The following is an 18,768-nucleotide window of genomic DNA, read 5'->3' as shown; positions in this document are numbered from 1 at the left end:
TCATCCTGCTTCATCTTAGAATAAACTAGGTTGAAAGCTCGTGCGTTGCAACGGGTTAATTAACTTGGTTATAATGAAAAAAATGTTATAAAACTTTAATGTTTACATCTAATCATTTGTTTACATATGATTGAAATATCTCTTTCAAAGAAAATAAATTATAAATACATACACGTCTACCGTTTATTGATTATGCGAGAAAAATAAATAATAAATAAATTTCGCTATAAAAGAGATAATAATAAAAACTCTAATAAGAGATCTCTAATAAGACAACACTTCAGAGACTTAAAAAAAATTTGGTTGATGTTTAAATTCTAAAGATGACTCATATTTATAATCATAGGTTAACCCCACCTTACAGTAATTTTCCGATTTGGGACAATTCGACTATTTATACATCATATATTAACAATAGCTACATTATTTTTCGATATATATGGAACAAATAACATTGTCAGAAATACACTATCTTTTTTGCACCCAGTTTGACATCCAACGCGATTAATAATGAGAAAATACTATGAATCCATTTTTGAAATAATGGTCAAAAATAAAATATTTGTCGTTTTGGGTTGGTTTTGAAAATATTTGTCAAAATGGTGTCCACGTAGGCTCGGGATTTCTGGACCTAAAACACGCCACTACCAATGGCGTGTTTATAATGAGTACGGAAAGAAACTTCATTAAAAAATGGACTAAAACAAACACGCCATTGGGAATGGCGGGTTTCGGAGGGGAAACACGCCACCCCTAATGGCGTGTCTTATGTATTTTTTTTTTTTTTTTTTTTTAAGTTCAGACAGTTGAGGAAAAAAATTGTTGTAAAGACACGCCACTACTAATGGCGTGTTTCTTCACAAAACACGCCATTAGTAGTGGCGTGTTTCAGGTCTATAAATCCCGAGCCTACGTGGACACCATTTTGACAAATATTTTCACAACCGACCCAAAACGACAAATATTTTATTTTTGACCATTATTTCAAAAATGGACTCAAATACTATACTATGTTCGTACGATTTTTCTATACTTATATATATGATATGATATTTTTTTCTAAGTATATTATTTGTCCCACATTGAAAAATAATGTAGGAGTAGTGAATATACTACATATAAATAGTTGAATTGTCCCACAACAGATGATTATCAAGGTGGAGTTTCCTAAAAATTAATTTAGGAATGTATTATAAATAATATTTTTGAATGCAAAAATAAAGTGTAGAATCTTTTAATTATTATAATTTATTATATTATATTATATTCAAGTGATGTTTCTAATTTTTATATAAAAACTTATACACTTCATTTTTTAAAAAAATATCGTTAAATAAATTATGAAAATAATATAATTTGATTTGTGGTAACAAATGCTATCATTAGAGTATAGATTTCAAATAATTTGTTAATATAAAAGATTGTGTACTTCTTGGTATGTTACATGCCCCACATTGAAACATAATATAGTGTGATAAATATACTATATATAAATAATAAAATTGTCCCACATCAAAAAATTAGCATAAGATGGGGTGATACTGTGATTATAAATATGAGCCATCCTGGAACTTAGATTATAAATAATGTATAAATACGTGCAAATGATAAGAAATCTATACTCTAATGATAGCATTTTGTTTTACCACGTTTTTAAAGATACTTTTTGTCAAATGACATGTAAAAGCTTTTATATAAAAATTATAAACTATCACTTGAGTATAATATAGTAAATATGTGTTATAATTAAAACATTCACCACATTATTTTTAATATCATATTATGGAGATAATGATATAAACTATTAAGAACTCTCTAAGATAATATTTGAGAGACTTCAAATATTTTGGATTGATATATAAGTTCAAAAGATGTCATCTATTTATAATCATAGGTTCATCGGCCCCCACATTTTGCTAATCTTTCGATATGGGACAATTCTATTATTTATACCTTTCGCTAATTTTTTTAACAATACTGTTGCAAATGAAATGTAAAAGTTTTATATAAAAATTATAAACATCACTGAATATAATATAAAAAATATATATTATAATAATTAAAACATCCTCCACATTATTTTTTATATCATATTATGGAGATAATGATACAAACTCTTAACTCTTAAGAACTCTCTAACACAATCAGGGACGAGGCCACTAAGGCCGCTGCGACACCAAAGGCGGAAAATTAGGTTAGAAATTTGTGATTTGCTACACCAAAATTTACTACTTTCACACTAATTATCTATACACTTTGCCTTGAATATATATTTTGCTACACCGAAATTAAAATCCTGAACTCGCCACACTTGAGGAACTCAAAAGATTTTGGGTTGATATCTTTGGGTTGATATCTGAGTTCCAAATATATCTTCTATTTATAATTATAGGATCAACTCACCTTATATTAATCTTTCGATGTGGGAGAATTATAATATTTATATGTTCAATGTAGAACATATAACATATTAAGAAGTACACCATCTTAAATATGGGCAAATTATATGAAATCTATACTCTAATGATAGCATTTCTTACCACGAATCTAATTATATTATTTTCATAATTTTTTTACCTACATTATTTTGCCAAATGAAATGAAAAAGTTTTTATATTAAAATTAGAAACATCGCTTGACTATAAAATAGGAAATATATATTATTATAATAACTAAAATATTTACCACTTTATTTTTTATATCAAAAATATTATTTATAAAACTTTCCTAAATTAATTTGTGATGATGTGGACAGCCTAGAATCGCTCGAAAAAACTCTCTTTTATATATATACTAGATTTAATGCCCGTGCAACGCACAGGCCTTTTGTTAGAATCTTTTGTACTGACTTTAGTTATACTTTGAACGTTATTTAATTATCAAAACTCTGAGAATGATTTTTTCGGTCTGTAAAACTGTCTTATAGAAGAATTATTGAAAAAAAAAATATATAACCAATTTGAAAATCAATTAGTCTTGCTTATAACCGTTGTAAATTATAACGGAGGGTTGTATCACCCTATCACCCCGAAAAAAGGTGTTGGTTGGGTTGGATTTATACCTCCGTTGTAAATAATAACGGATGTAAACAAGAATTTGTGTTTGAAAATTATGGGGATAAGAGAGCACTTGTAAAGGGATAGAGCCATAGAGTTGTTGCTAAGAGGCGCCTAGGAATTAGCTATTGCTAATCTAATTAATTCACGTAAATGAGTTTGTCGTTATAGCAAATTGCTAATGAGTTTGTCGTTATAGCAAATTGCTAATGAGTTTGTCGTTATAGCAAATTGCTAATGAGTTTGTTGTTACAAAATTTGCTAATGAGTTTGCTGGGTAATCAATTTGTCTTTTATTCGGGTTCCTCTACATACCAACACCATGACTAAGACCAATGGAGTATTTATTTTTCAATTGGTTTCTATATTTATCTTCAAAATATAACGGATTAAATAATAGCTCACTTGGTTAGATAGTAGTACAATTATTTTGCTAGTCTCTAAAAACTTTTTGTTTCTTACCCATTTTATTGACCCGTTTTAAGTATCTATCAGCAATGTCTTATAGCAAATCATAGAACTGTTATTACGTACATGTGATTCATGCACTTATGCTAGGTATATATAAGATTTTGAATCCAATAAAAAACTGTATGATAAACGTGATAAAGTTGGAGATCTATTCTTAATATATTATTTTGCCACATCTTAATGATATAATTCCTTCGACTCAGTTAATAATTATTTGTGTTTAAAATTCTCATCACAAAAAAAAGACAATAGATAACTAAGCTTGGAACATAAAGACTAAAGAGTATCAATTTAATTGAAATTTCTTTGTACAAGCAAATTGTAGTGGGAAGAGGTTAGACTTTCTCGACCAAGAGTCATTTCCAAAATTGAAATCTTTGTACTTTCTAATCACGTAAATTTCATGTACATGCAATACCCAACTTTTTAGGATAGTATTGAACCATGTATTTCATAACATGTACTCCGTAGCTTTTAATTAGACTATTGTAGTTTCATGACGCTGATATCGAAGCTTTTCATGTTGACGTACTCTAAAGTTGACATTTAAGATCTTTAATTTGTTTCCGGCCGCATGTCTTCGGTTTATGGCATCCGTAACTTTTAATTAGATTATTGGAGTTTCATGTCATTTTTAGGATCTTGAGGTTTTTTCTTGTGCACATAAACAATACTGATTTTTTTGCTTCAATGTCTTTCATCTACATGCAATATGCTTCAATATTTGAGAAGTACAGTATATATCAATATACAACAACTAAAATGCAAAAAAAAAAAAAAAAATACATGTAACACCCCCATACTCCAAGTGCCTTACCAGGACCACTCAGGTATGAAAATATTACCATCTCGGTTACCCGAGACATGATATTCATAAGACAATAACGAAACAACTTAAATGATATAACTTTAGTGAAAAGTACAACTGAAACCAAATCCCAAAATACGGGTACAAGTTCTTAAAACCAACTGTCTCTTCAAATCAAATGTCATAAAACTAAAAGACTACAAATGAAGACTTCTATCGTCGACGGTGGCACATCCCACTATCCCAAAGACTCAACTCAAACTCGCTCAATTCTTGCACCATCCCCGAATGGATCACCGCAGTTTGCAAAACAACAACCGGGTCGTCTAATCACACAACTCAATATATCAACAATAAGATAAACAGATGCCTTAACCGTCACACACACACAACCACACCAATCCCAACAATCTCAATCACCGATCGTCCACCGGACCCGCCGCCCGTGGGGGACCGCAGCCGTACCCACCAAATCCCCGTTCCTCATAATGAGCGATAACCCTGTCCATTAATGTGCACATCCCCTTTCGTGGCGGGTTCCACGAAGGGCGAAACTAGGGCGTGAAGCCACTCCCGCAAGTGACCCCACTCAGCCGCGGACACGCCTCGAGAACCAGAGACAAACAATCACAATCAACAAACCGTCACAATACAATTACTATATTATTCAATCAACCACAACACATCAACAATCATCCCATTATAGGACTAATACTGAGTAGGAAATCCTACCTGGAAAGCACAACTATCAAACGGTCTCTACAGCTGTATCAAAAAGCTTCTTCTACGAAACCTCCTCCTATCATACAACATACAAATGCTACCAAATCACAAACTACTCAAAAACCCCCAAATCCCTAGATTAGGGTTTAACCAACTTAAAGGAAAGACAACAAAAAGGGTACATAGATCTTACCCTTGACGCGAGGATCTTAACGGTATAACAAACGATGAAAACCGACCTTCCAAACTCCGGGATTTGCTAACAATGCGATTAAAGGATGAACGTACTTGCTTTCTCTCTTTGACAGTAAATTAGGTTTTGAAAAGTGTTTAGAATGATGACGGAAAAGATTATATACCTTAATCGCATAATTAACGAAACCCGAGAAATAACTCCCCGTAAACCGGCTACTCGATCGAGTACCTAAGGTACTCGATCGAATGCCCCTTTACTCGATCGAGTATCATAGTTACTCGATCGAGTACCCAATAGGTCAGAAACTATTTTAAAACGAAACTCACCTTTACTCGACAGAGTAAGACCTACTCGGTAGAGTACCCCGAGACTCATAAAACCGTAGTATTACAGTCTTCCCTCTTTAAAAAGAACTTCGTCCCCGAAGTTCAACCCATACATAAAACAAACATAATGACTCGATCAAGACACAACAACGCAACTAAGAACTCAAAACGAAACCCCAGCCTATAAAACATGAACTCTCAACACCAACTCCACCAACTATTCCTACCTCCACAACATGGCTCACGATATCGTATCAACTACGTCATAGACTCTCCCGACACCAACTCCATACACTACCAACTACCGTCCACTAACGCTGCTAGCTCCGTTTCACTAACCTATTATCCACTAGAAAATCCACTATCAAGACACTCATAAACATCAAACGGAATGTTACATTCTACCACCCTTAAAAGGAACTTCGTCCTCGAAGTTTACTCACACTCATAACATCATCATCCAACTGTCATGACCTTTACTAAAATCAAAACAAATATCCGTCCTTTATGCTACACCAACACTCTACTTCCAAAAATATACCACCATATGTACAACCATCAAAATCTCTTTTATCGCATCCTACTCCTGTTAAGATAAATGCTACGTCCTCGTAACTCACTAATACTAAATCCTAGCTATATCGTCTCATTATCCTCACCACCACCGTATGTCAAAGATAGCCACCTATAATCTAAACACTCGCCATGTATATATCCAAAGCTCTCTTACTTAAACATTTCTCATATTTCAACTCATTCGGCCCATCACCTAACCTATACCATAAAACTCGTAGCAAAATCACCATACTAACTCTCCATTATTACTGCAAAACAACATACCTCTTTATGTAAAGCACCTATCTCCCAAAGCATAACTCACGATCCACACTCGTTATGTACACTCACACTAGATCCTCAAGTTCTTTCCTTGATTACTGCAAACTAATACATAACTTAACATGACACTAATTCCCCCAACACACCCTACACTCACTGTCTCCACAAAGGATTATGAACCCCCTGCCTCTTTCAAGTCATTACCACACATGTTTTACAAATCACTTGCCATTACCATGTCTATGAAAGCCTTATCTAGAACAAGATCGAATTCATCAGAATAACCTCTCACAACCGTGTCCCATCAACAGAATGTCACTATACCATGACAACAACGAAAACATATACAACTCTATTTCATATCGTACTCTACCCTCATTCCCAAACTTAACCTGGTAAAGAAAACATCAACAAACAAAACAACAGTCTATCTATCCAAACTGAAACTCACCAGAAACAACAACAAACAAAACAACAACTATGTATAACTGATATGTACTTTTGAGAACTCGTATCATAATCATCCCGCCTACTCCACCACAACCGGTGACGGCATCGCAACACCGCCACCAACACCACACCGCAGCAGTGCGAAAAATACCCGCACCACCACACTATGTACCGTGCCCGGATCACCACCCGAGGCACAACCACCACATCGATAGACATCACAACTGCATACAATTCCCATAAACACTGACTCAGAATAACTTCTCAGACAAGGAAAACTTACTCAAATCCACTTTACTAAATGACAACGCAATATATTTTATGAATTAAACATATAATAACCTCATGAGTATTATCCCCTTACCATATCACAGATTGACATGTATCATGAATATATACAGGTATAACCAGTCATGCCAGATCACTCAAATTATTACCTTTTTAATCATCATTCAATTAGATTAGCGTACCCAACATGCATTACAGAACATTCAAATAACAACTTTATGATAATCACACCATATCACGTCTTGTGAGGTCAAAAACTCACACGAACATTATATATATATCACAGACCCGTAATCACATCCAACCAGTCAATCCTGATCACGTAAGTTACCACCTTATAAAAGTTACCTCTCACCCGAGCTTAACTCGTATGCCCCTCATAACACATTCTCCCATTCGCATAACCATCAACTCATGCCAAATATAACCATACTAGTAATACTCAACTACTAACAACCGCCTCATATAACCACACCTTATACTCTCTCACAACCATACATAGCAATCTAGTCTCTGCAAAATCAACCTCTTTAGAATTGTTACCTTTCTAATATACCATCACCCTTAACCACTAGTCACAAACCATAACACTACCACTGTCCGGACATCAAATCTCTTACACTCATCTCTAAACATCATGATTTCTTTCCTATCTCTGGTTAACATCCCAAATAACGAACATCGAATCCATCAACAAAATTACCTCAACATTCTTCCCAATACTATTCTTAATTATGTCATCATCTAACTCTCCACCAAAATCTCATATCATGCAGATATTCTACCAACTTCTTACTCCCTTAATTCCTCGAAACTCATGATTAATCATGTTGTCCTAAAACTTCTGTATAACCATTAACTTACTTACTCTTGATAGTATCATACGTCTCGACGATTCCTTACTTTTATGTTACATAACTCCGGTGAACATTTTTCTCAGTTTACTTTTATCCTTCTTTTCTCTTTATACTCAACAATACCATTTAATAGCTCAACTCCTTATTACTTCTATCTAACCCTTTAGTGCACCAATTACCTTCTCATCGCTCCAAAACTCAAATCCCATTATTTTATATCGATAGCATCTCACTCTTTCTTACCATGGATCTTCTCTTATTATGCTATCACTCACATTTGCCACTAATCTATCCATAAAATCAATGTTCACTGTTTAAACAATTGTATCTCCTTTGTACCTCTTTAGAAATCAGAATTCATTTCATGCCGTTAAATGCCCAAGGAAATCCCACAATAGTTTCATCTCTTAATAAACCAAATCTCCTAAACTCACTCACTGTGTACAAATCTACCTCGCGACATGTCTCTATAAATTTCACTGTTTACCACTTTTCTCAACCCCCTTTAAAACGAACTTTCACTACATATATCCATAACCCACACGACTCCTAACCATCTCCCTCCATAATTCTTTACACATCTTAAGCTGCCACTATCCATATCCTTACTTTCAATCTTTTTATTCTCACGTTCCTTAGACTCACATCATCTCTTGCCCATATTCACTTGCTTTTACGTTACTCAACACACAATCATATCACTCTTCTCAACTCAGAAAACATGCTCTATGTCTCAATTAAGCCATAACGATCTTTCTTTTCTTTTTCCATATCTATCGCAACCACATATAGCTCATCTCCTCCCACCAAACTCATACTCACCAAAAGGTGTCACTCACCACCCCATAAGATTGGGTAACTTACGTATCAAAACCAACATACATGTAAAACAATGCATAAAGAAGCAAAATAACCACTTTGAATTAAACATAATATGCAGCGAAGTCAAATGATAAGCATATGACCCAAAACAGGGGTCACTAGATCGAGTACAGGCCACTCGATCGAGTAAGGGACTTACTCGATCGAGTAGGTGAAGGTCAGAAGCACGTAAAACAAATCACCAGTGCTACTCGATCGAGTAACTGAGGTACTCTATCGAGTGCCCCCTACTCGATCGAGTGCCAAGGCTACTCGATCGAGTACCCTACGCAATTCTCAGCATTGCCCAGTTTTCGTAAAACAGTCATAACTCACTCGTTTCTTGGTCGATTTGGGCGTGTGACCTATCGTTAGAATCGTAAAAGGACAATCTATCACCTCCAATTGGAATCACATCAAAATCATTTATGCATCTCAAGTTATAACAGTTTAAAGACAACTTTGCTGTAATCAGACGACAAAACTATTTGATTTTTACTTCCAAACAACTTAGACAACAACCAAGCAAACAAAACCAATCCAAAACTCATAAAACCAGTATTCCTAGTCATATGTTACTATCTTCAAAAGCCAAGCAACAAATAACTCGATGCACATATATCATTCAACTTACCAATCACATATTACCCACATGTTTTTTATTATATAACTTTACGTAAACAAAATTACAATTATATGACATCAAGTATCATATTCACATGTTACTAGCATAACAAAATTATAACATCTCTTCCATCATACAACATGCTTAAAAAAAAATATCATATTATCATGCATTACTTATCATCTTTTTCCACCAATTATTCATGCTCTTACTCAAACTTTCAGCTATATAAACTCGTACAACACTACCAACAACATATATGTATACATAATTCTATGTATAACTCAAATCAAACAAATTTTCCTCTCGTATCTCTATAATGCCATATCGTAAAACAACTATCATGCTTTCAATCAATAACTTACGAAATCACATCATCACCATCTTTTCTACACATTCTCATTCTTCACATACATACATCCACTGATTCATGCCACACATCACCATATAGGTACACAATTCACAAGATAAACACATAGCGATCCCGACTCATATCCCATGGTGACCGGTTCAAAATTGTAGGGCAAGTTCACAACTTTAGGACGTCTCCCAAGCCTTTGCATTAGCTCCTACAACCTTTACCCCGGGTTCATTTTAATTGACTCCCTATATTCATTAGATTCATTGGTTACAGGTTTCATGATCGTCGCTCTGATACCATTTGTAACACCCCCATACTCCAAGTGCCTTACCAGGACCACTCAGGTATGAAAATATTACCATCTCGGTTACCCGAGACATGATATTCATAAGACAATAACGAAACAACTTAAATGATATAACTTTAGTGAAAAGTACAACTGAAACCAAATCCCAAAATACGGGTACAAGTTCTTAAAACCAACTGTCTCTTGAAATACTTGAAATGTCATAAAACTAAAAGACTACAGCGGAAGACTTCTATCGTCGACGGTGGCACATCCTAGCTATCCCAAAGATTCAACTCAAACTCGCTCAATTCTCGCTCACCATCCCCCGAATGGATCACCGCAGTTTACAAAACAACAACCGGGTCGACTAATCACACAACTCAATATATCAACAATAAGATAAACAGATAACTTAACCGTCACACACACACAACCACACCAATCCCAACAATCTCAATCACCGACCGTCCACTGGACCCGCCACGCCAGGGGGGGACCGCAGCCACACCCACCAAATCCCCGCTCCTCATAATGAGCGATAACCCTGTCCATTAATGTGCAAATCCCCTTCCGTGGCGGGTTCCACGAAGGGCGAAACTAGGGCGTGAAGCCACTCCCGCAAGTGACCCCACTCGGTAGAGGACACGCCTCGAGAACCATAGACAAACAATCACAATCAACAAACCGTCACAATACAATTACTATATTATTCAATCAATCACAACACATCAACAATCATCCCATTATAGGACTAATACCGAGTAGAAATCCTACCCGAAAGCACAACTATCGACGGTCTCTACAAATTTGTATCAAAAAGCTTCTTCTATGAAACCTCCTCCTATCATACAACATACAAATGCTACCAAATCACAAACTACTCAAAAACCCCCAAATCCCTAGATTAGGGTTTAACCAACTTAAAGGAAAGACAACAAAAAGGGTACATAGATCTTACCCTTGACGCGAGGATCTCAACGGTATAACAAACGATGAAAACCGACCTTCCAAACTCCGGGATTTGCTAACAATGCGATTAAAGGATGAACGTACTTGCTTTCTCTCTTTGACAGTAAATTAGGTTTTGAAAAGTGTTTAGAATGATGACGGAAAAGATTATATACCTTAATCGCATAATTAACGAAACCCGAGAAATAACTCCCCGTAAACCGGTTACTCGATCGAGTACCTAAGGTACTCGATCGAATGCCCCCTTACTCGATCGAGTATCATAGTTACTCGATCGAGTACCCAATAGGTCAGAAACTATTTTAAAACGCAACTCACCTTTACTCGACAGAGTAAGACCTACTCGGTAGAGTACCCCGAGACTCATAAAATCGTAGTATTACAATACATCTAAATAAATATAAGTACAAAATTGAGATATTTACTTCTATATCCCTTCAGGATTGGAATAAGAATTGATATACCACTTATCTTTTATAAAATAACCAAACAAATAAATTAAAAACTCACCCTAATACAATTATCATTCTAATCCTTGCTTACCTTATAACTTCATCAAATATTACCCACATGGCCACATGTATACGGAGACACGAAGTAACCAATAAGACGTAAGAGTAGCTATTAGAAATAATAGTCTCCATATATAGGTTATCATTAGTATACACAATCCGCAATCGAGCTCTCTTTTGAAGCTTAAACATAATCTTAGCCTAATCTTAGGTTATTCTGAAAGATAATCTCCATATATATGTCATCATTATCATTATTGTACACAATCCGCAATCAAGCTCAGTTTTGAAGCTTAAACATAATCTTATGTAATTCGGGAAGATAATGTCCATATATAAGTCTTCATTACTATACACAATCCACAATCGAGTTCCATTTTGAAGCTTGTGATAGGCTCAAAATTAAGCTACAACTCATATAATTCATCTTAATTATATTTTGGTGAAGATGAAAGCACATACATATATGTAAATATATGAGTATATATATAGTAGTTCGACACTTTGAATTGGTTTAGGCCCTGTTCTTTTGGACTTAAACGAATTTGATCTGAACTTAACTGAATTTATAGGATATGAACTGATCTGAACTTATAGGATCTGAACTGAACTGAACTTAAAGGATCTGAACTGAAATGAACTTATAAGATTTGAACTTTTCTGAACTGAACTTATAAAAGCCGAACTTAACTTTATTTTATTTTATTTTATTTTATTTAACTTAACTATTATTATTATTATTATTGTTATTGTTATTGTTATTGTTATTGTTATTATTATTGTTATTGTTATTATTATTATTATTATTATTATTATTATTATTATTATTATTATTATTATAATTATTATTATTATTATTATTATTATTATTATTATTATTATTATTACTACTACTTGCCAAGAGAGAACATTGATAAAAAAAATTATAGTCTAAAACACAAGGTAAAATAATAAAAAATTTCCCCTTTATATTTATTGGTTTGTTCATACATTATACTACGATTACATTACGATAACAAATAAATCACATATTATATTTTTTTTCTAACCATTTGTTTTCATATTATCATAATCCTCATCACTTTCATCTTCACTATCACTCTCAACAACGGATCCATTGCCTCGCCAAATGTTTTTGACTATGTTGTTTCGTACCTAATACATGGCCTTATTTCCGCTTTTTATCAAACATGCCCAAATCTATTGTGATGCTGAAATTATTAATGAGAGGAGTGATTGTTTTTTTGAAATAATAATGTATGTATCGAATACTTAATATCAAATGTTTTTGTATCGCTTTTTAAAATAATACTCCGTATATAGCTTTTCTGAACTAAAATTATAGGATCTGAATTTTTCTGAACTGAATTTATAGGATCTGAATCGAATCAACTTATAGGATCTCGAATCGAATCGAACTTATAGGATCTGATCAACTTATTAGATCTCGAATCGAACTTATAGGATCTCGAATCGAATCGAATCAACTTATAGGATCTAAAGTGAACTGAAATTAAGTGACTTTAAGTCCAAAAGTATAAGACCTTAATAGAAGGACTCTAACATAACTCTAAGCCTCTAAGATGTATCCTACTTCTACTCTACTTTTTATCAAAATTTTATCCTATCAGGCTAATATAAGCTACATTAAGACCGATCGTCACAATAAACGTGCATATAATAATATTATTATATAACTCCCAAGTTGAATTTAAATTCTATTGTTCATAGAGTTGTATATGGATTAACTATTCAACTTTAATATGGCTAGAAATCTAAAATACTTCGAAGCTAAGTTAACGTACTTCTATCCAAATTCGTACGCTATATCTTTATCTTATTGTTTATTAAATACTTATGGGGTATTTGGTTCGCGCGTGGGTATGGGTTTGGAATCAGGAATCATACCCAGGTGATATCGGTTTGGAACGTGATTCCCCATACCATGTGTTTGTTTCAATTTTGGGTGGAATGAGATCGAACTTTATCAAAGTTAAAAAAATCTAAAATACAGCATTAAAAATAATTATTTTTGATACTAAAAAATCATGAAAATGAAGAGTTGATCAAATAAATGTAAAAAAAAAAATCATTTAAAATGTTTCATTTAACTTTTTTTCATGTTTTTTGGTTTTATTACTTGATAGTTATGGGTATCAATCTCATACCCACCTCCCTTCTTGGGTATGAGAAACCCATACCTCATGGGTTTGAGGTATGGGTATGAAACCTGTATTTTTGCCAAACAAACCCTTGGTATGGGTTTGACTCATTCCAAACCCATACCTCATATCTTTATGAGTTGAACCAAACACCCCTTAAGGTGTTTCGCAAAACTTGGACTCTCAATAATCGCTCGAAAAAAAGCTTCCTTTATTAATAGAAACCTAAAACACAAAAGGCGTCTACGAGTCGGTAATTGTAACTGTAACCGTAGCAATCTATGGTTGCAAAGATGCAGGTCTGGGGCCATCCCTGGTTGGTTGGCGGTCAGATCACCATGAAACCGCATGTTAACGAGGAGACCAAAGTTATCAGCTCTCCCATCACTTACCGCTATCAAACTGATTATAATATTAATAATAATAACAATAGCATGTTATCATCAGGATCGGGATTGGGATTGGTGAGAGTGTGGAATCAGATACGGGCAGAGCGAAAAAGCAAGTATGTAGAAAGGACGGAAAAAGATTATTCGGTAAAGGGAGAGTCTAACCAAGTGTTTAGATGGTGTCTTACTTCGGTAATTGTTGTGGCTCATGCGGTCAGGATATTATACTATGATCCTGGCTACTACTTGCTCACCTATGTTTCAGGGTGTGTCTGCTTTCGAGACCTCATATTCTACTTGTCTCTAGATACCCTATCGGTTTGGGAAGCTTCCGATTGGGCACGTATTGTCCACTTAACTCCTGATCATCAACTCATACGCCATGAGCCGTGTATCAATGAATTCTTCCGCCACAAATTATCCCCCGACCAGTTTGACTCTCTTGTTCGCAGGCTTTACGAATTTAAATTCTGGTATGTACTGTACATAACTACATACGCTCTTTGTATAGTTGATGAATCATTAATCATGCCTGCTGACTGCTGTTGATATCTTGTGTCAGGTACCGGACTACTAGGACCATGCTCTTTACATTTGTGCTAACTTGGTTTCCCTTCCTCAAGTGTTCTCGTGTTGGAGCAGGGGTCCTGTTATATGGGATCGTCGTGCATGGTTGTGAACTTGTGTATGAAGGGACCGCGGCACATCAGATGTAGCAGCGGAAGACAGAAACGCGGTCCTCCTGAGACCTATTGCATTTAAAAACTTGTAAAACTGGGTAAAGGGACACATACTTTATGTGTAGATAATAAATTGGTCTAACCCCGAAAATACGGAGTCTCTAGTGTATCCACACCGGTAGATAGACTAACGTTCTCAACCCTTGAGACGACCTCGGATATAGAGAAAAGACACTTTTCTCACGTTTATGAGAGACCATTTTTAGAAACTTGGTTTGTTGTTTTTTTTTTTTTAATAATCACGACCCATGCCTATTTATAGGCAAATGAGTAACTTAGTGCCCAAGCAAAGGTTGTATTAGTCACCTTTTAATTGGCTAAGGACACAAATGACATATGCATGCACGTAGCCTTTGATGATTAGCATTATCCCATAATGACTCATCATCATTATCTTAAAAGACACGTGGGTCATTAAGGCCATTGCGATCCGTCTCTCATACAAACGTTATTCCGATATTAACTATATTTCCGTGTTAGCGGACAATATAAAAATATGTCGTCGAGATTATTTAACTTTATTATCTCATAATAAATTAAATAACCGTAAACGTTAAATATCACACCGTAAGTGTGTGACCACATAGGTTCATCGCTAAACCGATAATAATTAATCTCATTAACTATTAATCGAGGTTGGCGTCTAACAACACTCCCCGACGGCCGGATAACGTGAATACCAATATTCACTGTACTTCACTGTACTCGAACCTGGTAAAGGATACCGTATTTATTTCCTCCGCGTTCCAACTCCGGATCGTCCTAGGGTATGGTTTGACCACAAACCCCACTAGACGACCACTATGTTACATGCCTATCATTATTGGTTGGAAATGACTTTAAGAAACTCCTTTCTTAAATCATTCGTCTACCCTGGCCAAGGTTTTTATATGACCAATAAGATTAATGACAACATAGAGTTCAAACTCATTACCTTGAGCTGACGGATTCCGTCTTGACTCACCACTAATTACATAGGTAGTTAATTATACCCAATGATCATTCAACTAGCATTTTTACACACTAGGTGTCCGGTATCTAAGTACAATAAGTAGTCTATTAACTACAATGATGATCTCAGGTCAAAGGATAAAATATACAACTACTCCTTAAGAGAATTTCCACATTGACAGTGCATAGGTAATAATAACCATTTGAGAAATCTCACTGTTGGCCACGTTCAATAATCATATCTCCATATGCATTATCTATATTATAACTTAATGAATGAGATCCATTAATACTCTTCATATGAGTACCGTTATCAATATATTGGTCTATCCGGATTATCATAGTCCCATTCTGATGATCCAACGACCAAGAACACTTTTACACTAAACTTTATAATACTCGACTCTCATTATCATAATCTCCATTATGATGTCAAGTGTACCAGTTTAATGAAGGACTTATCATCGTATTAATACTTTAAATAAGATAATAAGAAAATGCCATCTAATTATTAATCTCCATTAATAATTATACTGTATGAAATTCGTTCAAAACGTTTCATAACAATTGCTCTGGGGCATAGTTCCAACAATCTCCCACTTGACCTAGAGGCAATCGGTAATGAGCCTTGATCCTATATTCCACCTGTGCTTGTCAAACTCCTTTGATAAAAGCACCTTAGTGAAAGGATCTGCATCATTTCTTTCCCTTACACCTAATGAATTTGAACATCTCCATGTTCGAATATTTCTCTAACCAAGTGAAATTTCCGAAGAACATGTTTAGATCGTTGGTGGTCCCCTTAGCTTTTTAGCCTGTGCAATAACTCCTTATTGACACACAATAGAGGAATACCTTCCTCCAGTGAAGGAACAACACCAAGTTCAGTTAAGAACTTTCTTATCCAAACGGCTTCCTTAACAGCATCACATACGGCTAAGTACTTTACTTGATTCTTCGAGTCGACTACTTTAGCTTTTATGGAATTCTTCCAACTCACTGCTCACCATTTAAGGTTAAAGCATAACCAGAGATAGACTTGCTATCATCCGTATCCAATGCGAAACTTGCATTAGTACAGCTAAACACTTTTAGCTTACAATCTCCAAAAATGAGGAATTGGTCCTTAGTTCTTCTCAAGTACTCAAAGATGGTTTTCACCACTTTCCAATATCCCTCATCCGGATTGCATGATGCCTACTCACTACTCCTAGCGGGTAAGACACATCAAGCCTTGTACAACTTGACTGCTCAGTGTACAAATTTGGGAGAGCCATAGCAGCTTCCTGAATCTATCTCCATAGATTCTTATTCCAAGAATATAAGCCGCTTCTCCCATATCCTCTATGGAGAACTGTTCAGATAGCCAAATCTTTGTCTCTTTCATGGTTAGCACATCATTTCCTATTAGCAATAGGAAAATGACTGTACTCCCACTAGCCTCCTTTGAGAAATCTTAGTCGGAAAGAAAACAATCCAATAAGAACATAATCATACATCATCATGGTATGGACTTCCTCATAATGATATATAAGAATTTTAAAACATGCATGAGCCCCCTGGTTGTCAGGTCGCTTCTCATCATAATTAAAATTCATCTGATTTTATCTTATAAAATCATTTCAGGCTCTACACTACATAGTCCCCTGGTTGTCAGGTCGTACCTATTAGTGTAGTTGAGTTTATCCACTCTAGTGACAGAAAATTAATAAATGTCATACCCTCTGGGTTGTCCAGACTAAAAGTACAAGATTAGTTAACTTTTCTTCACCCCCGTATCATATACAATAGACAATATTATTATATCTCCGAACTACAATCCCCCTGGTTGTCAGGTCGTTTCTTGTAAACGAAAATAAAATAACTTTATTGTCTACCTGAGTGGCAACCTTTGACAAAATACCTCATATTTTATCAATTAAAAACTCAATAATCTTTAACTGGTCAAGTTTTAATGTCATTCAAACAATTTGAATAACACAAGTGCTTATATCAAATATTAGCACTAACAATTATATCTAATATAACTGTCGTACACAGTTATTGCATAACCGTAGTACTTCATGTTTTATGTGTCATTTAAACAATTTAATAACACACTTGGCTATATCTAATATAACCCAACTGATAAGACTAACCCTCATATCCCATACAAGAGTCGGCTCCTATCACCATATACTTTGCATGCTAAATAGCAATCATAAGCTTTAAAACAGCTTACCCACTAATATGTTACTCAAACATTACAATGATACTATATTACCAATAAATGATCAAACGTAATGCTTGAAACAAAGATTAGTACTAAAGTGGAAATGCCTTTTATATCCACATAATAGACCAAAGCTAATTATGCATGCATGTAATGGATTCGTTACTCAACGAATTGCGAGAACTATTCTCGCGAGACCCAAATTTACAAAATGTAAATGCAAAATTGGCTCTGATACCAATTGAAGGGACCGCGGCACATCAGATGTAGCAGCGGAAGACAGAAACGCGGTCCTCCTGAGACCTATTGCATTTAAAAACTTGTAAAACTGGGTAAAGGGACACATACTTTATGTGTAGATAATAAATTGGTCTAACCCCGAAAATACGGAGTCTCTAGTGTATCCACACCGGTAGATAGACTAACGTTCTCAACCCTTGAGACGACCTCGGATATAGAGAAAAGACACTTTTCTCACGTTTATGAGAGACCATTTTTAGAAACTTGGTTTGTTGTTTTTTTTTTTTAATAATCACGACCCATGCCTATTTATAGGCAAATGAGTAACTTAGTGCCCAAGCAAAGGTTGTATTAGTCACCTTTTAATTGGCTAAGGACACAAATGACATATGCATGCACGTAGCCTTTGATGATTAGCATTATCCCATAATGACTCATCATCATT

At 34.9% G+C, this 18,768-nt stretch overlaps 1 protein-coding gene across 1 annotated transcript; it reads left to right on the top strand.

Annotated features, from left to right (window-relative positions):
- Window positions 1-13,937: 13,937 nt before the first annotated feature.
- Window positions 13,938-15,134, top strand: LOC141629332 (protein RER1A-like). Its single transcript, XM_074442352.1, has 2 exons — window positions 13,938-14,653; window positions 14,743-15,134. The coding sequence occupies exons 1-2, from the start codon at window positions 14,073-14,075 to the stop codon at window positions 14,894-14,896; spliced, it is 735 nt and encodes a 244-aa protein (XP_074298453.1). The 5' UTR covers window positions 13,938-14,072; the 3' UTR covers window positions 14,897-15,134.
- The last annotated feature ends 3,634 nt before the right edge of the window (window positions 15,135-18,768 follow it).

This window comes from Silene latifolia, chromosome 2, assembly GCF_048544455.1.
Source record: "Silene latifolia isolate original U9 population chromosome 2, ASM4854445v1, whole genome shotgun sequence".
Lineage (NCBI taxonomy): Eukaryota > Viridiplantae > Streptophyta > Magnoliopsida > Caryophyllales > Caryophyllaceae > Silene > Silene latifolia.
The sequence above is the reverse complement of the archived record's forward strand: the minus strand, read 5'-3'. Positions and strand labels throughout refer to the sequence as shown.